Here is a 20,919-nt window from a genome sequence, read left to right as displayed (position 1 = left end):
TTAACAATAACATTTTGTATTATGGTATCTATAAACGCGTTGCAAAAGTAAAGACAATCCTAATTCTCAAATGGTTTTTCACTTTTCATGTGCCCATAAAAGCATCATGCACATGTATAAGTTTCGGAGTGCTCTCAACGTAATTTATAGCTTAGTTCCGTCCAAAGTATCAGAGTAACTTATAAAACTACGCGCAGTCAAAAATTCGTCGTAGTTAATGCGCGAGTGTTACAATCAAAGGCAAGGAACAGGCCTCCGCCGCAATACCTTAATCGAGTTCCATAAATCTATCCTACACCTCTTCCATGAACGGCGTGTGGACCTTTGAACCCTGTAGCGTTAGATTTATTACTTCGAATTTTCGGCAACTCAACTCAATATACCCCTAAAATCTAAAATAAGGCTTAGGCAGCTGTCGTGCCTGTGAAATTAATAAGCCTCGAAGCTAAGATTACTTGGCAAAGATTAATGTTTTGTTTATATGGTTAGGAGCCCAATATGCCCGCACAAAATTTTAAAATAAGGGACCTATGAAGAGAACTGTAATATTAAGCTTAAATGCTAATATACGTACAATGCCACATTTGATACGAAAAGGACAGAGTAGTTTAGCCGGAGAAAACTGGCTGTGACAAGCGGGTCATGTTACGATGTGATGGTACGGTTTAAAATGTCCTATTTTATCATTTTGACACAAAATACTTATAATAAATATAGTGTACATTTATTTACCCCGGCTCCCCTCCAGCCTCCATATTGTTTGCGAGTGTTACGTCATTGGACCAAACGTCGTACTGCCACTTGCGCAGACCCAGCACGCCGCACAGCACGCGTCCTGTGTGGATGCCCACGCGCATATTCAGTTGCACATCCGTTGCCTCTACCACCGACCTGAAACAGCAGCTCTGTTAAATGTTACATAATGTAGTTAGATGTAAACATTTTAGATAAACGTTTTAATGTTTAGTAGCAGAAGAGCTCCTTGTGAAAGAGTTCGTCTAAGGAAGTACTGCCACCTTACCTATTTCTGCCGCCAAGCAGTAATATGTAAATTACTGCGTTTCGACTTTGAAAGGTAAAGCTGCTGGTGGAATTACAGTCACATGGGACTTGTCAACTAATGTCTCAGAGTGACGAGCACAGTGGCAGTGCCCATCAGATCTATGCGATTTAAAGCTCAGAGCACCACTGCAACTGTTATGGACAGGCGTGTGGCTTGCACCAGACACACGACTTATTCGTTCCGTCTCTTTAAAATTTATATTATTAGATTATCAAAATTTTTTATTAGAATAGCAAGTGACGGGACGAACTAGTCGTGCGACTGATGGTAAGCTAAACGTCTATCCATAACAGTTGCAGTGCCACTTTACTATTAGCTCAGTAAATTGGTTAGATACAAAATTCAATTCATATGGATCTCTACAAATCGTCCCAAACGAATTACAAATTGAGATACTTCATATTCTGCAACACTGAACAAACACATTGTAGTAGTCAATTAAGTGGAATAGATATGACGTTTTGAACGAGATAAATGCGAAATAAATCACGAAACGAAGATAAATAAACAGTTTCAATTCTATAAAATCGTCTACGTTAGGCGGATATACTAACAGCGCTATAAATCTACAGTTTAAAAAAAACACACAATTTTACCAGCGAGTTCCAAGCTTTCAAAAGAATAATTATGAGAATTGTTGAAACGATTGATGTTAGAATTGTTTTAGTAAGTGTTTATTTACAACGGAATAGCGTGATAATAATACCTGCACACTTTATTACCACTACACATACATTCTGCAATTTGTTTTACAAAATAAGATTTGTAGGTTGCTATAAATCAGATTCTATACAATTTTTTTGTACGATGACAAAAAAGCAATGATTAATTCTCGGAGTTCGTGAAAATTTGCACATAATAACTTTAGATGGCTACACATACTGACAACGCTCTCATTATATTTAATTATATGTAGATAACAATTTCGTAACACTATAAAGCGTAATTCAAATCGAAATAAACTGACAAACAAAAGATGAATTCATTGAAAATGTACAATATAAAAAACAAGCATTAACGTCAACTTTGTGGGCAGGATGAAACATTCGTAATGAATGGAAATTATTGTTATTAGGTCGGGCTGCTCTAATCCAAAGACTATGATATATGGATAACACTAGTCCAAGATTCATTATTCTATCTGACTTTGTGTAAATGAAACATAATGCGTATCTACATATATAAAATTATCATTTATAAGTTTATAGCATAAGAATATACACAAATATCGAGTTCTCAGTTTTCGCGATTGTTACACATTGGCATTGAAACTATTTTTCCGGATTTAAATCGCGTATGTAATACAACCGGATTTAATTGTCAACCGTGACCATGGGACCTGTAAAGGGCCCGAAATGTTGGTTTCTTTAAAAAAACAAATATACGCGATTTAAATCCGGAAAAGTAGTGTTATTGAATATATTATACATATGCAAGCATTTGATCGAATAAGGGAAGTACACTTATTTCGAAAGTAATTTTAGTAGCTGTAGAGCTCCTGGTCTTGCCGTCGAGCCCGTAGTCTCTCCGGAAAACCCTATCTCTCGGGTCGGTAGATAGGGTACGTCACGAACAACCGCCATTCTGACTCTCACCGCGCACAGGGACCACCTAAAAACCAGGTCCTAACCCCGAATCAGCACGTTTGCACGTACTTCATCCGGTTCTCTATAAGGCTAGGGCCTTAGGTGACTCTCCCCGGGTGCACGTACAGCACTCTTCCTATTTTCCAGATAGGTACCGGAGATGGAGACACGCTCACTTCCCGTCGCGCTCAGCACGACTAACGGTTACCACCGCTGAGCCGCCGACACTAATGTCCACTTGCACTAAACCTAAGTACGTCTTAAACCAATAATTGCAATGCAAAAGACACTCTTAATACATTGCGTTAAGAGTGTCTTATCAATTTAAGCATTGGTTTTAGACATACTTAAGTTTAGTGCAAGTGGACATAAGCCGACTACCAAATCTCCTCATTGGTCCTCTCCGGGGCAGACGAAAGTGTTCGTCCCTGCAGCTAACCACAAGCTCCGGCGAGTCCATACCCAAATCCAGGTCCGCCAGAGACGCCCGTGAAAACATATAATATATAATAACGTCTGCCGTACCCTAGCCTTGCAGTCGAGCCCGTAGTCTCTCCGGAAAACCCTTTCTCTAGGATAGGGACAACGTCACATGGTACAATAAAAAAAAATTACAATACCAATAGGCATAATTGCGATTTTTCATATACAAACAATCAGTTACCAAATAATATAGTTCATGCCTTTTTCCAATTTTCCGGTTCCAACATCTCATACAATTGTAGACCTTAAAACACACTCGCGAAAAATAAAACATTTCTCGGGGAATGTTTAAAACAAACTATAAGCATTGATTAATTTAATAATATATTTTTCAACTGGCCTTTAAATAAATAGCAGAATTTAATTGATTGGATCGTTTGAAATCGTTAAGTCACTTTTACTTCATAGTAAAAGTCAAACGGGAAACTGACAAGTGAGCATCAGTCCCGCTTAGAGACGGGCAAGCCCCTGGATTTTAACCCGGCGTTTTGTTAGCGCCGGGTTTTCTAGGGGGAAAGTGTCGATGAGGTCGACGATGTAGCATGCAGACCTAAATAATACCTATTTAGGTGTGCACTCTCGCCTTGAAAAGGTCCAAGTTATAACTTTCAGGGAACAAGTCTGCAGGCAGAGAATTCCACCCCATGGCCGTTCGCCATACAAATGTGGAAAGCGAAACGCTTCATGCGTAATTAAAACACATTAACGCCCGAAATCGAGGGCAAAAAATATTTACTACTAAATATTTTATAAATCGAGTTTTGTTCAAATGTAATGATAGTATATATCTATTGCTCGATTACATGTTTCGCCTTTCTATTGAATCTATTCGACTGGAAATAGCATTGAAATGAATCTACACAAAAACTTGTTATCGTATAACACTAGAAAAATGGAATCGTAATGTGTTTAGGCAGAAATGGATTAAAATCTGGGCGGGTTGATTGGATTTTAACCCACTGTCTCACATCACATCTCAGGTCTCGCTAATTAAGATCAAGTTACATTTAAATTTAATTAAAATGATCATTAGGATGATCCACTTTGATAGACTACTAATATTAGAGAATCAGTAATAATTTTAACCAACGAAATAAGCCCGGTAGATTTACATCTGCTTAATGGTTTTCTTTGTAACTTGTCCTCGTTTTATTGCGTCGTTTGCCATGGAACACGTTTTAGTGACAAACGAATGCTGACGTTACACTACTATTTACGATACATTTTGTTTTATGAAATTAACCTTGTGGTAGCAAAATATTGTGGTAACCAATGGGTAAACATTTTATAGCCATCTTACGTTGTGATAATAAATTTTGTTAAGACATTGTTTGCATTCTCCTTGCATCGCAGCGCTTATTTTCATAAAAATAGTCTTGAATTTATACGGATAGCATTATGGCATACTTCGTATTTCATACATCAATTAAATTACATTCCAATGCTATGCTAATAGTATTATCTTTCAATTTGTTTGAATCGTACCCGTAGCATCGACAAATGGTTTAATTGGCTATCGAGATGGTGGAACTAGGTCAGCAGTCCGTTCCCCCGTATTCCTGTCACAACCAGAAACAACTGTAACATGCGAATCACGAAGGAAATATTTTTATGACCATTTTATTCCCTTCCTAGTATGTCTTGTTTGGGAATTTGCTTGTTTTTCTTTGTTTAAGTTTGCTTAGATATTTCTGGATTTCTCTTGTGCAATTATGTGTGTAGATCTATTACAATTTACAATTCAAAAACGTTTCACCGCCTTACTAATAGATATAACCACACCCTATACATAGTATAATAAAAACAAGTAGGTACGGCAACTCCCGCCTGTTCAGCGCGTAAATACTTACACTTCGCCCAGAGCGTAAGGTTGTTACATTATTGTTTAAGTTGTACCTAGAGGTTGTAAACATAATTGAATTATGGTGTCCATCACAATATTCTGTAGGTAATAATGCAGTAGGTACTGACGTATTGATATTACTATATCAACATCGCGGAGTGGTATCTGATTATGAGTATGAAATAGAAATGAAATGCTGAACAATTCTGAATTTGAGGCACTTTTTTTCAAACCACCACAAACATAGTAATAAACGCGACTACTGTTTGATACCATTTTTTAAACGCCGCAGGGCCGCTTCAATTCTACAATTATTTTTTTAAGTAGCAGTACACCTCCTTGTAAAAGAGTTCATCCAGGAAAGTACTACCACCTTATCTATTTGTGCCGCCAAGCAGTAATGTGAGCATTACTGCGTTCCGGTTAGGAAAGGTAAGGCTGCTGGTGAAATTACAGGTAAATGGGATTTGTCAACTTATGTCTCAAGGTGACGGGCGCAGTAGCAGTGCATCTATATGCAGCAGTAGATCTTTACGATTTAAAGCTCTGAATGGCACTGCAACTGTTATGGACAGGCGTATCGATTGCCACCAGGTGCACGACTTATTTGTCTCGTCACTTGGTATTATAAAAAAAATGGCGCGTGAGACGATTCGAGTTATGCAACGCAAGTGCATCGCGAGATTATGCGATTGTGTGCGTCCGTACACGGCGCGCGGCGAACGCGCACACCTACAGGCCGCGCTGCTACCGTTTGTATAGAGTAACCATATTTGTCTTATTATACTATGTTATAAGGTAGATTACATTTATTTTGAAATTCTCAACCAACTTAAAATTAACAAAAAAGTTTCGATTGTTTTCGGTTATTTATTTTGAACATAACTGAATTCCATTATATCTACTTAACTACATAAATAAAATTGTTGCGGTTTAACGGAATTGAACAATTTTAACCGAGTGCTTTCCGGATGAATATAATATAACCGAAATAACCGAAACAAGGCATCTGGAGCTTAACAATAGCTTTCACGTGACGTTTCACGACCTTCCGTAAAATACCCTGTTTCATGATGTCGACACGACATTTACGTTACGTTTACGATAATATGTTTGACATAAAATAATTTATAATACTAGTATTAAAGTAATCCTAGTCATTTAATCCTAGTTTTAGTTTCTAGTATGAACTTTACCTGTATATTTCAACTTATTGTCTTATAAAAGCGAAATATTATAGTTGCTCTCTACAACGCCAATTTGTTTACCAACATTAATTGGTGCGCATGTTGCTGTTGTATGTTGCAAACCAAATTGAATTATAATCCGGGTCCAACTTGGCGTAGGAAGATGAGAAGTTAATCCAAGGACATCTAATACAATTATTGTATGTTAATTTGGCTTTGTTTACCACTGTCAACAGCCAATGAGATGTGGAAATGTTCTGCCAGCTTATCCTTGGGATCGGTCAACAATAATTATTCGCAATGTCAGTCTCCCCCACCTCGACTCTCGCCCCGTTGTCGCCATAACTCTTTTCGACACATGTCACTATCGTACAAACCTTTGAATACGAAATTACTCGAGTGGATAGAAACCGGATGGAATATTTATTTGCCTGCTGATCCTTTGAGGATGCTGTTACTTAATGTCGACTATCAAATCCAGATATAAATGTCGTGAATGAATACTTTACGGACACATCAACGAAAAAACAATCAAATCTATAAAATTATGTATGTAGTGTGAATGTTCTTTGGTAAATTATAAATAAGGTATAATTATTAATACAAAGATCGAACACTTAGAAAAAATTACTTCGATCCGGCCCGATTCGAACCGACATCTTCTAGAAAACCGTGCCAGACGCTATGCCAACTGTATAATTGTATTTGGTTTTCTAGCCAGTGTTGGTAGCTGTAAAGTAACCTAACTGGGTGACGAAATACTTTCATAGATTTCTCAAACATGGCGCTGCGGCTAAAAAGTCGTTGTCTTTGTATTAATAATTACAACAAACTAGTGGAGTAATTTCACAAAAAGTTATTGACTATCAATTCAATACAAATGTAATTATATATAAGGTATTTAAATTTGAACGTTTGTAACTGTATATACTTTTAAACTTTCGCGTTGCATTGTAGTAACATTTGGAAACGGGAATAAACGCGTTTACATACGAATTCACCCTAACATAAGGTTTACGTACGAGATGGAGGCGGACAGGTCGTTGCCTTTTTTGGATGTCAAAATGACCGTGAAATCTGACGGGTCCTTAACGCACTGTGTTTACCGCAAACCAACACACACGGACAGATACTTACTTGCAACATCGCATCACCAGTCACGTCACTTGCAATCCGTATTGACGTCGTTAAAAACAGAGCTTACGACCTTTGTGACCCTGAGCATCCGGAGTAGGAGCTAGATCATGTTCAAGAGGTACTTAGAAAAAACGGATACCAAGTGAACCGACGACGAAAAGAGCCAAAAAGAAATTATAAGCATCCGGAGGTGAATAGACATCCAGCCTTCACGCCCTATGTTAAAGAAGTGACAGACAAGATAGATCACGTTTTACGTCAATACTCTATACCGACAATACACAATCCGGGCATAAAAGTAAACAACGTGGTGGGTACTCCGAAGGATGTCTTACCACTTCAAACACCTAGCTTCTACAAAATTGATTGCAGTTGCGGTAGTTGCTACACAGGCCAGACATAAAGAACTGTCACTGAAAGGCTCAAAGAACATATCACAGCTGTAAAAAATCGCCAATGTCATAAGTCAGCTATTGCAGAACTTTTACTGGAAAAGGGTACAATCACTGGATTGAAGTTCATCGTACGCAGGTTCTCTCCACCGATCGTCACTTTTATTCAAGAGTTGAACGTGAAGCGATTGAAATCAATAAACATCCTAATAATTTCAATGGGGAGGACGGTTTCAAATTATCTTCAGCATGGAATCCGGTGTTCGCGTGGCAGTAGTTTAAGGAGTGTTATGCGGGTGGATGAAGATTCCACCGCCGAGATGGAGATGTAAACACCGCATCACCAGTCAGCCCGTGACCACGGCCAGTGCAACCTGGCCGAAACGTCGGGAAACTAGGTAGGTATGAAAAATACCTATTCGTAAGTAAACGCGTTTATTCCCGTTTCAAATGTTAGTTTCTAACTGTTGTCCAGAATAGGTTGGACTGCATTAATATTAGACAGGATTGTTTGGGGAATACCATCTCAGTCAACCGTGACAGTGGGACCTGTAAAGAGCCCAAATGCAATATTTATTTGCCCGCTGATCCTTTGAGGATGCTGTCACTTGATGTCTAACTATCACATTCAGATATAAACGACAGGAATGAATATTTCACAGGGTCATAAAACAAAAAACTATCAAATCTATAAAATTATATATTTAGCGTGAATTGGAATGTTCTTTGATAAATTATAAATAATAGGTATTTAACGAGTTCTTAGGTTTTCGCGATTGTTACACATAGGAAATGAAACTATTTTTCCGGATTTAAATCGCGTATATTTATTTTTACAAACAAACCGACGTTTTGGGCCCTCTACACCAGGACGGACTGGATGTAGCAAATAAAATCCGGCGGTTCGAAGACTTCAAGAACTAACGTGCGCGCGCCAGTCAACCGTGACCATGAGACCTCTAAAGGGCCCGAAACGTCTGTTTGTTTGGATAAACAAAAATACGCGATTTAAATCCGGAAAAATAGTTTCATTTCCAATAGGTATTTAAATCAAAACGTTTATAACTGTAGTCCAGAATAGGTTTGCATTAATATTAAACGTAACGGGTTGTTGACTTTACCATCTCAGTCAGCCGTGATTAAGTATGTGACCTGTAAAGAACTCGAAACGTTTATTGTTTGATAAAACGCGATTTATAACCGAAAAAATAGTCATTTCCAACCCATAAAATTCATTTGATTCAAACGACGACGACGCCTTAATGCCATCATCACGCCGTCATATCATTCCGATACGGTGATGATGAAATGAAGTACTTATCTGCATGCTGATTGATTCGTGCATCACAATAAAACTATGTGCATATTTTTGCGATTTGTAAGGCGGCACAGAAAAGTAAATATTGAAGCCAAATTACAGATTAATTGGCGGGAAGGGTTAATGCATATTCACCGGAATATTAATAGCCACCAGGCTACTAATAATGCCAACACAACGAATACATCAATATCAAAGTTACGTTACCAGAGACTATATAATCTAGGTACTTATCTCTTTTCTCTAACTCTGTCAAATAAATAAAGACTGAAAACAAATGTTCGGCAATTGCTAAAAAACTCAGCATTTGTATTAAAAAATTGCCTGCACGTTCATGTACACACGCCAGCACATCAAGCTACACATTGACGTATCTTGTTCCGTTGCAATGGAGGCGATTTTCGAACAAAAATGTGTAGTCTGATGCGCCGTTGTCCGTACAACTTTTGTATGTAAACTTTTTAATAAAAAGGTAAGAGAACACCTTTGAATCTAAAAATGGTACAGAAATTTTAATCCCAATAAAAACGTAGCAAGCGCAACGTGTGCAAGCTATTATAAGCTTCATTTCCTATTATAAGCTTTTTTCATGTTGGAAATTCGCACACCGACATCAGTCAGAATTCTGTCAAAATTTGGATGTTTAAATTAGATATTCTGGTTCACTGACAACACGACCTGTACCTGAGCAATAGGTCATATATAAAATACATACTTTTGTTTATTTTAAACCAACTTGAAAAAAGGAGGAAGTTCTTAATGCGAATGTAGTTTTTGTGTATGCTACGCGATTACTCCGACATTTGTGGACTGATCTCGACGATGCTTTATTTGTTGGAATGGGGGTACTTCATTAGCAGTTCCATTTAAATTCAAATAAAATATTCCACCTCTAAGAGTGGCGATTAGCGAGTTACCGATTTCAATAAAACTTGGCAATTAGATGTAATTCCGTTAATGTTTGAGCTCGGTTGAACCTAATGCAAACACAGAACCCAGAGCATCAATGAGCGTCAGCGCGAGTTTGTGCACACACGTAAGCGGAGACTCTATTTATAAGCGACATTTTGCGATGCCACTATGGCGGGTGTGTTAATTGGTAGTTGTGCACTCGATTAAAATGATAAACGACATATTTAGTCAACAATATGACTGGCAATTTCGCTACGACGTTAATCGATTATTTATGGAAACCAAATTGAGGTCAAGACTGAATCGTCTGTTCGTTGACAAGTGTTGACAACATCTACCTGTTTACAGTTTAGTAAAATACATTCCATTTCGTTTACGTAAACAACCTTAAACTATTCATCGTGCCGATTGTACGCAGGCACGTCAACAAGTTTAATATCTAAACGTATTTCCTAAGCGTATTTCTATAGAATAGAACAGAATATAATAGAATACAATATAATTTATTTCTTGTAAATGGTACAATAAAATTAATGTTACAACATAGAAAAAAGTCCAGCATATTTTGCCAACAAGCGGCATAGAAATATTAAAATTATAGTCATTTCGTTAAATTTCCAGCAAAAATACAATTCGTGACAGGTATAAGTTAAAAATATTAAAAACACGATATAAACTGTGATTGAATGAAATAATTAAAAGTTGTAATTTAGACAATCATTAATATTACAATAACATTTATCAATAAATAGCGATGTCGGTTTCTTTTCTTCTGTGTCTCTATTGAATTTGAAAGTCCGTCTGAGTTTAATCCTAGAATGTCCTAAACAAGTCCCACGAGTTACAGTTTTATCAAACTTTTCATCTTGAATTAATGATATTTTTTAATGAAAATTTTAAGTTTATTCAAGTCGCATTATTCATTTATTTATTTACTCATGGTATGGTTAGAGTCGAATGTAAATCTTAAGCCGTTTAGGCTACTTAACAAACCAAGTGACGTTTTAATACCTAGCTACAAATCTTAAAGTTACATAAAAACTATAAGCGTGGATGTCATACACAAACAACGAAGTATATTACGTATAAGTATTTATATATACCCAAGTACTGTGACTTGAGGCTTGCGGTTAGGCCACGGGTGTTGATTGCCACCATTCTTATAAAGTTTGCGGTCTACTGACAAGACCGTTATAACAACTTGTAATGGAAGGAGCTATAAAAAGATTGCGAATCTTAACCAAGGGATCTTGTTAGGTACCATTTGCCATTATTCATATTCCTAAATGTAGTCTATATCGAGACGAGCTTTCCAAAAACCATCATACACGAATACAGATAATAATAGCGACCGTTGAAATAGAAATAGCTCTCCACAGTTACAAAAATATACGTAGTGCATAATACAGTTAACTGTTTACATTAAAGCTTCATTGTTTTAGAACACAGGCGAGAATTTATAAAGAAGATGGAGATGAGGTAAATAAATACGAATGCGCGACCTATTGACCTTCCGAGGGCCACCTACCACCTAGATGACGCGATGGGCAGGGCTGCGAGCACAAAGAATATATTTAGCTCCTTTGATGAGCAGCGTGAGATAACCGCGCGTGTATCATGGGCACGCTTCGTTGCGCGCCTATCCAGCCCACTCGCTTGTTAATTTTCTACCTTCACAAAAAATGTAACAAAAAACTAACCATACCCTAATTAAAATGTCTAAAAGAACTATCTGATCAAACCTGTTGCGGAATTTTGCAAGTTCATTAAGTTCAGCCACTTCATGTAACAACTGTCTGTCATGACTGACATTCGATATCTAAGTTGCTAATACGTTAATAAGTTGAACTTCCGCTTAAGGCTCAGTTTATATTGCGGCGGAACATAGAAAACAAAACACAAACTTACCTCGAAATTTTACAAGAAAACTGCTGTATTCAATAGGTACTCGGACACTCCGTCACAGTGTCGAGCAGCAGGGATACTGGCTTTATTTCGGAATTTATTTTTTTACAAACGAAATTAATGTCATTTGAAAAATGTATATCGTATACTATACGTGTTCTATTTAGTTCAGTTGATATTAAAAAAAATCATTGGTATATGTAAAGTACCTATTGAATGCAGCGGTTTTCTTGAAAAATTTCGAGGCAAGTTTGTGTTTTTTTCTATCGTTAACATTTTTAGGAGTCGTGTTTTCACACCGTATAATAATCAGTGTATATCCACAATTTTACTATATTTTTTTTAAAGCGATTGATTCAACAATTTCACTGTTATGAACCAAAGCCCTTTGAGGTAGTTATACTCTTAAGGCTTAATTCTCATTGCCGCGGAACGGAATAGACTGATTTTTTGTAACGAAATTGTGCATAGCATAACGAACTTTATGTCAATTATGTAACGTACGAACTAGATACTAGACGGCATCAGAGGGAATTCACAAGGCTGCGCAAGAATACTTCGGGAGTATTCGGGAATACTTTCTAGTTTGTACATTTTAATTTGTAAAGTTAAATATGCTAGATACTGTTTCGTTACAAAATGTGAATTGAGTCTAAGTACTGACTACTTATCAAATAAAGTTCATCATAATACGCTAATGTTCTTCTAAACAATTAAAGTCAAGAGTATAATAGAATAAAATAATAATAGTTAGCCTATATGCAGTGTTCTTTGTAAAATACTAAATATCTCGCAGAAATATATTACTAACATTATAAACAACAACTTTTGTTCCATGACTTCATCAGATTTTACATTCATACAAATATATATAGATTTAAATTGATCGCTCTCTGCAGGTTGGGGGGTGCGAGTCGTCGCGGAGGACACTTGCACTTTTAAACTTACTTTACTACCACATACAGATCTAAACAGTGGTAGCTAGTACAACAAAATCTCAAAAGTTTATTTTTGGTAAATTTATGATATTTTGTAAAAAGTCATGGAACAAAAGTTGTTGTTTATGATGTTAGAAAGTAGTGTACAGTCCTGCGAGGCTGTTAGTATTTTAACTGCCTCCATGGCCGAACGGTTACCATATGCTGCCACGCAGAGGTCCTAGGTTCGATTCCCGGGCCGGGAGAACTATTTGTATGTTTTATTTACTTCATCGAAAAGCTCATAGTAAAGGAGGAGGGTCTCAGCCCATAGAAAATTAACCAAGTCCTGGCGCAAACGAAACTAATCTCAGAATTTTGCTTATAACAGGTAAGTAAATTCTGTATAGTTTATGTGTTCGATGTCAGTGGCTAACATGTCAATATTGCCTTTTGTTTTTGCTCAGGCGCAAAAAATTAGGTAATGTACCTATGTTCATATATAAACAAAAGCGTTCAACAGTTTTTGTTCTCTATTCTTCAAAAACTATTATAAGGAAGTATAATGTGACCAATGAATGTAAGATTAATTATAAGAATATAATATAAAACAAAAAAATCATATGCAACTATTGTTTTTTATGTGCTGTTTTCTTCATTTTACTATATTATTCCTACCTTTATTGATCACATTATAGATCCTTATAATACTTTTTGAAGAATATAGAACAAAAATTGTTAAAGGCTTTTGTTTATACATGGATATACATTACCTCACTCTATGTGCCTGAGCAAGATCAAAAGGCAATATTGACATGTTAGCCACTGATATCGAAAAAAAATATATAGAATTTACTTACCTAATATAAAAAAAATTCTGAGATAGGTTTCCTTTGCGCCGAGACATATTTGACCCTTCCCCTTCCGTACATAAATTCCGAAAAACTCAAAGGTGCAAGCCCGGCAAGGTCAAACCCTCTGCTTGAGAGGCGGTGGGTCAAACATTAGGCTACCAAGGCTTTTTAGATAATGGAATAGAAAAAAATATTGATTACGGTAGAAGAAACTACTGCGTAATAATGAAACGTGGCGAACTTACGTTACGTATAAATCATTCGCTTTATCTAGATACCTCGACCTTGGATCTCCTTTTTACGGCACATGGTTTGTCTTTGTCAATAAAAGAAGACGCCTTACACACGTTACTCCGGAATTCCAATGTATCGGGATTTGTGAAACAATGACATTAAATAGACACAAAAATTTAATCTTTAAAAATAATTAATGTGAACAAAATTATTTGGCAAAAGTTAAAAAGCAAAGCGCCTAGTGTTTTATTTGACATATCAATTTCTAAGCCCAGAAAACCGCGCAGACAATCCACTAAGCATAATTTATACCTTTGCGTATATTTATAGCTAGTACCATTTTATAATGTTATAAATAAATACAACAAGTGTAATACATATTTATATGGCATTATATTAAAGAGATACAATATTTTTGATTAAGATTCTTTCAGATACCTATTCATTTTAAAATTTTAAATTAAACCTTTAAACATGATCTTGAATACATCATTTTCAAACTAGTCTAAACTCTCAATATTGGAAGTGTTCACAAGCTTTATGCCATTACTAATTAGCCTCCATGGCATGGTGCATACATATTTTTATTATCTCATCTTATTCATAATTAAATTTTGTTGAAGCAGAAAAATCATTAAGAAGCTTACCAATGTTAACAATGGTACTTCGAAAAAGCACCCAGTGGGGTGGCGTCGACGGTAAAGCTATTTGAGGTCACGTCACGTGCACAGGAGCAGAGAGCGCGCGCGCTCACTTTTATAGGTTTTGTGACTTCTTACGAGCGCTAGCCGACCATGTGATATTTTCTACTTTGTTTTTGTAATTTGTAAGATAATTAATTATTGAATTCACAAAAAAAATATTACTTACGCAATAGCATCAATCATATCGAGGCCCATTTCGACGGTGCAGCGAGCGTGGTCGGAGCGCGGCTCGGGCAGCCCGGACACGCAGTAGTAACAGTCACCCAGGATCTTGATGCGGAGACAATGGTTATCCTAATAACAAGATCATTTCTAATTCACAGATATTCTTACAATACCACATTCCTACTTAATGTTTCAGGATGACGGACGCAGTGCTCTTCAGATCTTTGTGATTTAAAGTTCTGAGTGGCACTGTAACTGTTATAAAATAAATAAATTAAATAAAAATAATTTATTGCAGACAATATAGTCAATTTTGTTTGTACACTTACAAGCATTATTATTCTACTGTTAGTACAAAATGTTCAAATATGAAACCTCGATGTCTTCTTTTCAATAAATAGATCCTATAAGATCTATCACAGGTTTTTCTATAAGAAATTACTCTGGTCGATTTCGCCATTATATACACTCGCGAGCAACCAAACCGACTCAATGTCTAAGCGCGCATTCAGAGTAGGTTTTATCAAAAAGTTTACAACCGAATTATAAAAACGTTATATGTTTAAAATGCTTGAAACTTCAGCTTTAAAAGCTTTAAAAGTACCATTAGCATCAATATCGATTCAGTAGTTTTTAAGAAATAAAATAAAATAGACAGTGCAGGAAAATTTACTCGCGGTACCCTGTACGAGTTGGGCGACCAACTTTCCAGAAGTTGACCTGAACGCATCTCCGTGAATCGCCATCACTATTTTGACAAAACCATGGATACACCACCGGAAGAAGCCACTCAAGTTGTTGCTCTTTTGCAACAGGGACTTAGTCAGCGATCTGTCGCTGCTCAACTGCACCTAAGCCAATCTGTATCAAGGGTATACAAAAGATTTCTAGAGACTGGTGTATTCGACCGGAGGCCGAGAACCAACCGTCACAGGTGCACAACTCAAATCGACGATCGGTTCATAGTCTCTACATCTCCTGACTGGTGTCGACGTACAGCAAGAGCTAAGACGTGTTCGAGGTGTGGCTGTAAGCGAGTGGACAGTTCGAAGACGCCTGAGCGAAGCCAACCTTACACCAAAACGTCCTGCAACTGGTCCGAAATTGAAGCCAAGCCGTCGACAAGCGCGCCTACAATTTGCTAGAGAGCACCTCAATTGGAACCACGACCAATGGCGGGCTGTCTTGTTTACTGACGAGTGCAGAATGTGTCTGCATGGCAGTGATAGAACAGGTCGGGTGTATAGGCGCCCAGGTGAACGATTTTCGCAGTACTGTTTCACTGAAACTGTTGCATATGGCGGTGGCTCTTGTATGATGATGTGAGCTGGAATTTCTTTAGAGGGGAAAGCCGAACTCGTTTTCGTGTCTGGGGGAGGCCGAGGATTGACAGCCGATCGGTATATTACTGACATTCTCCTAGAACATGTTGTTCCGTACGCGGGGTTTGTCGGCGATAACTTCTTATTGATGCACGATAATGCCCGGTGTCACACTTCGCGTATAACTAAGCTGTTTCTGGAAGAAGTCCGTATACAGACCATGGACTGGCCAGCGCTTAGTCCAGACATGAATCCCATCGAACATTTATGGGACGAGCTCAAACGAAGGGTCCGAGCCAGAAATCGGCACCTTCAAATATCAATGAGCTCAAGACGGCGTTGTTAGAGGAATGGGTCGGAATTCCTCAGAAGTTATTAAAAAGTTGATCAGGTCAATGAAAAATCGACTACAAGCTGTTACTAGGGCTAGAGGGGGTAACACCAAATATTAATTAAATAAATTTATTATTATTATTATTATTATTTTTGTTTTAATTTAAATAACAATCTCCATAAATTATTTTTCTAAATTCCTATTTTCCCTAATTGTTAACTCTATTACCATTTATTTCAAAAACCACGCAATCGATTTTTATGCTAATGAGACCATCTTAAAGCTAAAGTTTCAGGCTATCAGAAAATAAGACATTTTTATTAATTGACTGGGTAGTTTTTGATAAAAACTACTTTATATGCAGGTGTAGGGTCTGAGTCGGTTTGGTTGCTCGCGAGTGTAGTAGTGTGGCGGGCCGCGATCTGTACCTTCTTAAATCCTATTTGAGTGATAGGGTTTCAGAGGGTCGATGTCAACGATATGAGAAAATCAGGGTTTGCAATTAGCATGACCGTTCATTTTTATTTTTAGTTTATATTAATAACTTTATTAATTACTCTATTATTCTCATGGAGAGTTTGGAAAGTGTATATAGTCAACATATACACTGTTGTTCAAATATTGCCTCCAATGCAACGAAACAAGATTCGTTAATATGTAACATGTTGTGATGTCACGTCCTCATAAAATTAAAATGCACTAATTTTCCTACGACGAGTCGCGACGATGTGACCAATTTCTAAAGTACGTCTAATCCTCTGTATAGGTACCTCTGATTATTACCATATTCCTTAATGAGAATAAAACAAACTATGTGAGAATTTAGTAGCAGTAGAGCTTGTGAAAGAGTTAGTGAGGCACTGCCACCTTACCTATTTCTGCCGCCAACCAGTAATGTCAGCATTACTGTGGTCCGGATTTGAAGGGTCGGGTGCTGGTGAAATTACAGGCACATGGGACTTGTCAATTTGTCAGTTTTCAACTTATGTCTGAGAGTGACGGGCGCTTTGACAGTGCCCCTCAGATAGTTGCGATTTAAAGCTCTGAGTGACAGTGCTACTGTTATGGACAGGCGTGTAGCTCACCATCAGCCGTACGACTTGTTCGTCCCGTCACTTGATATTAAAAAAGTAATTAAGTTTACATTAGCAATTTTCAGATAAAAGCGTATATAGGTCACAAACGTCATATAATCGAAAATGTAAACCTTGGAGATACAGTTTTATTTTTAAGTATTGCTTTAAATGTTTAATACCAATAGGGTCCTCAAAAAAGACGACTTTTAGCAGCGATGCAAACGCGACGCAGTAGCGATGCAGTCGCTCATCATCTACTTTTAGCGATGCAAATGCGATGCAAACACGATGCAAACTCGATACAAACGCGATGCAAACGCGATGCACGTTTTAAATTATTTAAGTTATTTATTTACTTAATGTAAAACAAAATAATGTGCATAAACCTATACACATTTATCGTACATAATTATTCAACATAGAAACTATCGCGCATCGCGGTTGCGCGTTTCACGAACGCGCATTTGCGTCGCTACTACTTACTACTAAAAGTCGCCGAGTGTATGCACTAACTCTAAGTTATCGAAAAAGCTTAGCTCCGTAACTACTTTCACAGTTTAATGACATACGGCATTTTGCTTTGGGGTTCAATATTAATTGAATCTCTGCCCTTCCCAAACGTGCGGTTAGGGCAAGTTACAATCTGGACGCTAGAGTGCCTTTGAGAGAGAAATTTAACACTTACACTAAGTTAAGAAGAGTTTTTTTTAATAAAAAATAGAGATAGACATAATATTATGATAATATTAAGTGATGATAATAATAAGATGAGGAATAAAAATAAACCAGCTAGTTACTCTTGACAGTCGTTTTCACAAAGTCACAAATTCATTTAATGTATACGATTCTCTAATAAGATTCCGGTTGATACATGGTTACCCAAAATTTACGATTTAAGTGGTTTAAAACTATAGTGAAACAAAAACTTTATTTCAACAATCCACGGTGACAAAAATCTTGCAGGTTGTTTCGATCTTGAAATAAATATTGTAAATGACAAAGTACAAATGTTCAATAACAAAGAGCAACCTTTGGAGTACTCATACTCATTCCTCTCTTTCTCTCTCGGGGAATCTAAATTAGAAGTGAGACGTAGATTTTAATCAACGTGAATTTTCAATCAACGTGAACGATTTACAGTGTAATTTGTTCACCTATGAAATAAAGATATATTTGATTGTATTACGGGGTACTTTATCATGTTAAGAAGGACATCTAGAAGACCGTTTACTTCGACAAGGTTTATAGGTGTCGAGCTCACTTTTTTGTCTTAACACACATGCTTTCTGCAAGTACGAGTAAGCGTAAAGCTTCGAAAAATGGTGTGATTTAAACTTTCACGGTTTTCATAAATTACTTGAATTTAATATCAGGACAATCATGTATATTTTTTTATTTACTTCGTCGTTTCGGACACATTGCAACGTACATGGTCTCGAAGGGATTATTTACCTCGACGTTTCGGACGTGTTGCAACGTGTGTGGTCTCGAAGGGACAATGGACCTCAATGTTTCGGACGTGTTGCAACGTCCATGGTCTCGGAGGGACTATTTACCTCGACGTTTCGGAGACGTGTTGTAACGTCTGTGGCTTGAAGGGACTATTTACCTTATACAGCAACACGTCCGAAACGTCTTGCTATATAAAACAATATGTTTCTACCAACGACATCTATATACTTAGATTGAAGTCGATTGTTTTAACGCGATTAAGTGTAAATTCAATTAATGTTGGTTGTAAACATGAAATTGAGGTTTCAACCTACATACGTGTACAAAATAGTATGTAACACTTACGTTTGCAAGTTGATCAAATCTTCCAAAGAGTTCATTGAGCAACCTTACTAACTCCTGCGCACTGCACTGCGATGCGAGCACCGTGAAGCCCACAATGTCAGCGAATAATATACTGCAACAAAAAATTACGATAAGCGTTTGCTTTACGATCGGTAAAGACAATCTACAAAAACAATTCAAATCTGTTTTTCAATATCAAACGTTGTCATGTTCGATTCGCTAGTCAGCTCATAAAAAACGGTGGCACGTACAAGTGTTTGCGACGAATATTGCTTTTAACCACCAAACGAATAAAAGGTTTTGTTCAAAACATACCTGCAATCATGGAAATTATACTATTTTCCTATTCCATTTTGTCCGAGTACTTCCTAACATGCATTTCTTTGTTAACCGACTTAAACTTAACGAAAAAAAAAGCAGGTTCTCAATTCGACTGTGTTTTTTTTTTGTATGTATGTTACACGATAACTCCGGTATTTGTGAACCGATTTTCTTGATTCTTTTTTTGTTGGAAAGAGGGTACCTCCATAGTGGTCCCACTTAATTTAGAAGAAAATCATCCACCTTTAAGCGTGGCTGTTCACGCATGAAGATTCATTTTTATAAATAGTGCCTAAATTTTATTAAAAGGAGCAATTATTTTAATGGTTGATTTTGCTATTCTCCAATTCAAGGCGTTTTTCTCTCTCAATATACTTTGAGTAGTAAGAACCGATTTTTATTATCTCCTGTATCAAGTCCCGTATAGTGGCAAGCTAGGGGATGAATCCGAGTTTGCGCACTTTCTGGTAACCGATTTCAATAAAACTTTTGAGATCGGTTTTTTAGTACTCTGTACTGAGATTATCTACATAACTTATTCTACATATTACTATCTACATATCTTATTTTTCAAATATATATCGCACCGTAAAATTTTACAAACCAAAATATCTGTCTTAAAGTTTGTCCTTGTAATATCAATGAATTTGCGAAATACCAATAGTTAACAACATTAATAACATTACACTGAAATCTTCACAATTCTCTCGTCTCATTGTTTCTTTTGACAATACGTGAAGTTTGACTGTACCGTACAAAGAGTGCTTTCATTGTTTAGTGTGATGACAATTATTCGAAAAATAAGAGCTTACAGCATAAAGTGTTACGGACATCGTTTAGCATTACAGCACAGTGATTTTGTTAAAAATCGCGGCCTGTTGTTCGAATTAACAAAATAAAATGTATGGACTGGACATTCATATCGGATACTTTTCACCAGCTTTTAATGCCTTACTTGTTTGTGACTGAATATTGTAGGAAAATATTTGTATATGGAGAAAGTGCTTTATTCATCTTGCATTTTGTAACAGTGTCTCCCTTTACTTTCACAATATGTGACACCAAGATTGTACTAGTTGTCCGTTGGTAACTAAACTAAGTTTTCAACAGGGTCAGTAAAACTGATCCATTACTGCCTTGCCTGTACGAAGTATGCTGTGTAATAATAGGCCTCAAGGGAGATATTTCTTGGGATCAGGGCCGTGCAGACGATATAAAATGCCTACGTCGACAAGATACCTGTAATCCTCTTAGCGCGGACTTTCACGTAAGTGGTTTATACGTAATCTCCACTGAAAAGGACTGTTTTGAAAAACGACACAGGTATTGCATTAGCAGGCTGTTACCCGACCGATGTCGAAACCATTAT

The 20,919-nt window shown here is 36.9% G+C and overlaps 1 protein-coding gene across 6 annotated transcripts in view; it reads right to left on the bottom strand.

Moving 5' to 3' along the window:
- Positions 1 to 20,919, bottom strand: part of LOC113237369 (Ca(2+)/calmodulin-responsive adenylate cyclase-like) — an 83,472-nt gene that overhangs the window by 18,906 nt on the left and 43,647 nt on the right. For all 6 annotated transcript variants that reach the window (XM_026473796.1, XM_026473792.1, XM_026473793.1 and 3 more), the window contains 3 exons: positions 19,230 to 19,341; positions 14,702 to 14,829; positions 733 to 891 (listed from right to left, as the gene is read on the bottom strand). In XM_026473796.1, coding sequence (XP_026329581.1) covers positions 733 to 891; positions 14,702 to 14,829; positions 19,230 to 19,341 — 399 coding nt within the window. The remainder of the gene's footprint in view (positions 1 to 732; positions 892 to 14,701; positions 14,830 to 19,229; positions 19,342 to 20,919) is intronic.

This window comes from Hyposmocoma kahamanoa, unplaced genomic scaffold (assembly GCF_003589595.1).
Source record: "Hyposmocoma kahamanoa isolate Upper Pololo Valley unplaced genomic scaffold, ASM358959v1 93, whole genome shotgun sequence".
NCBI lineage: Eukaryota > Metazoa > Arthropoda > Insecta > Lepidoptera > Cosmopterigidae > Hyposmocoma > Hyposmocoma kahamanoa.
Note: the sequence above shows the minus strand (reverse complement) of the source record. Positions and strands in the feature narration are given on the sequence as shown.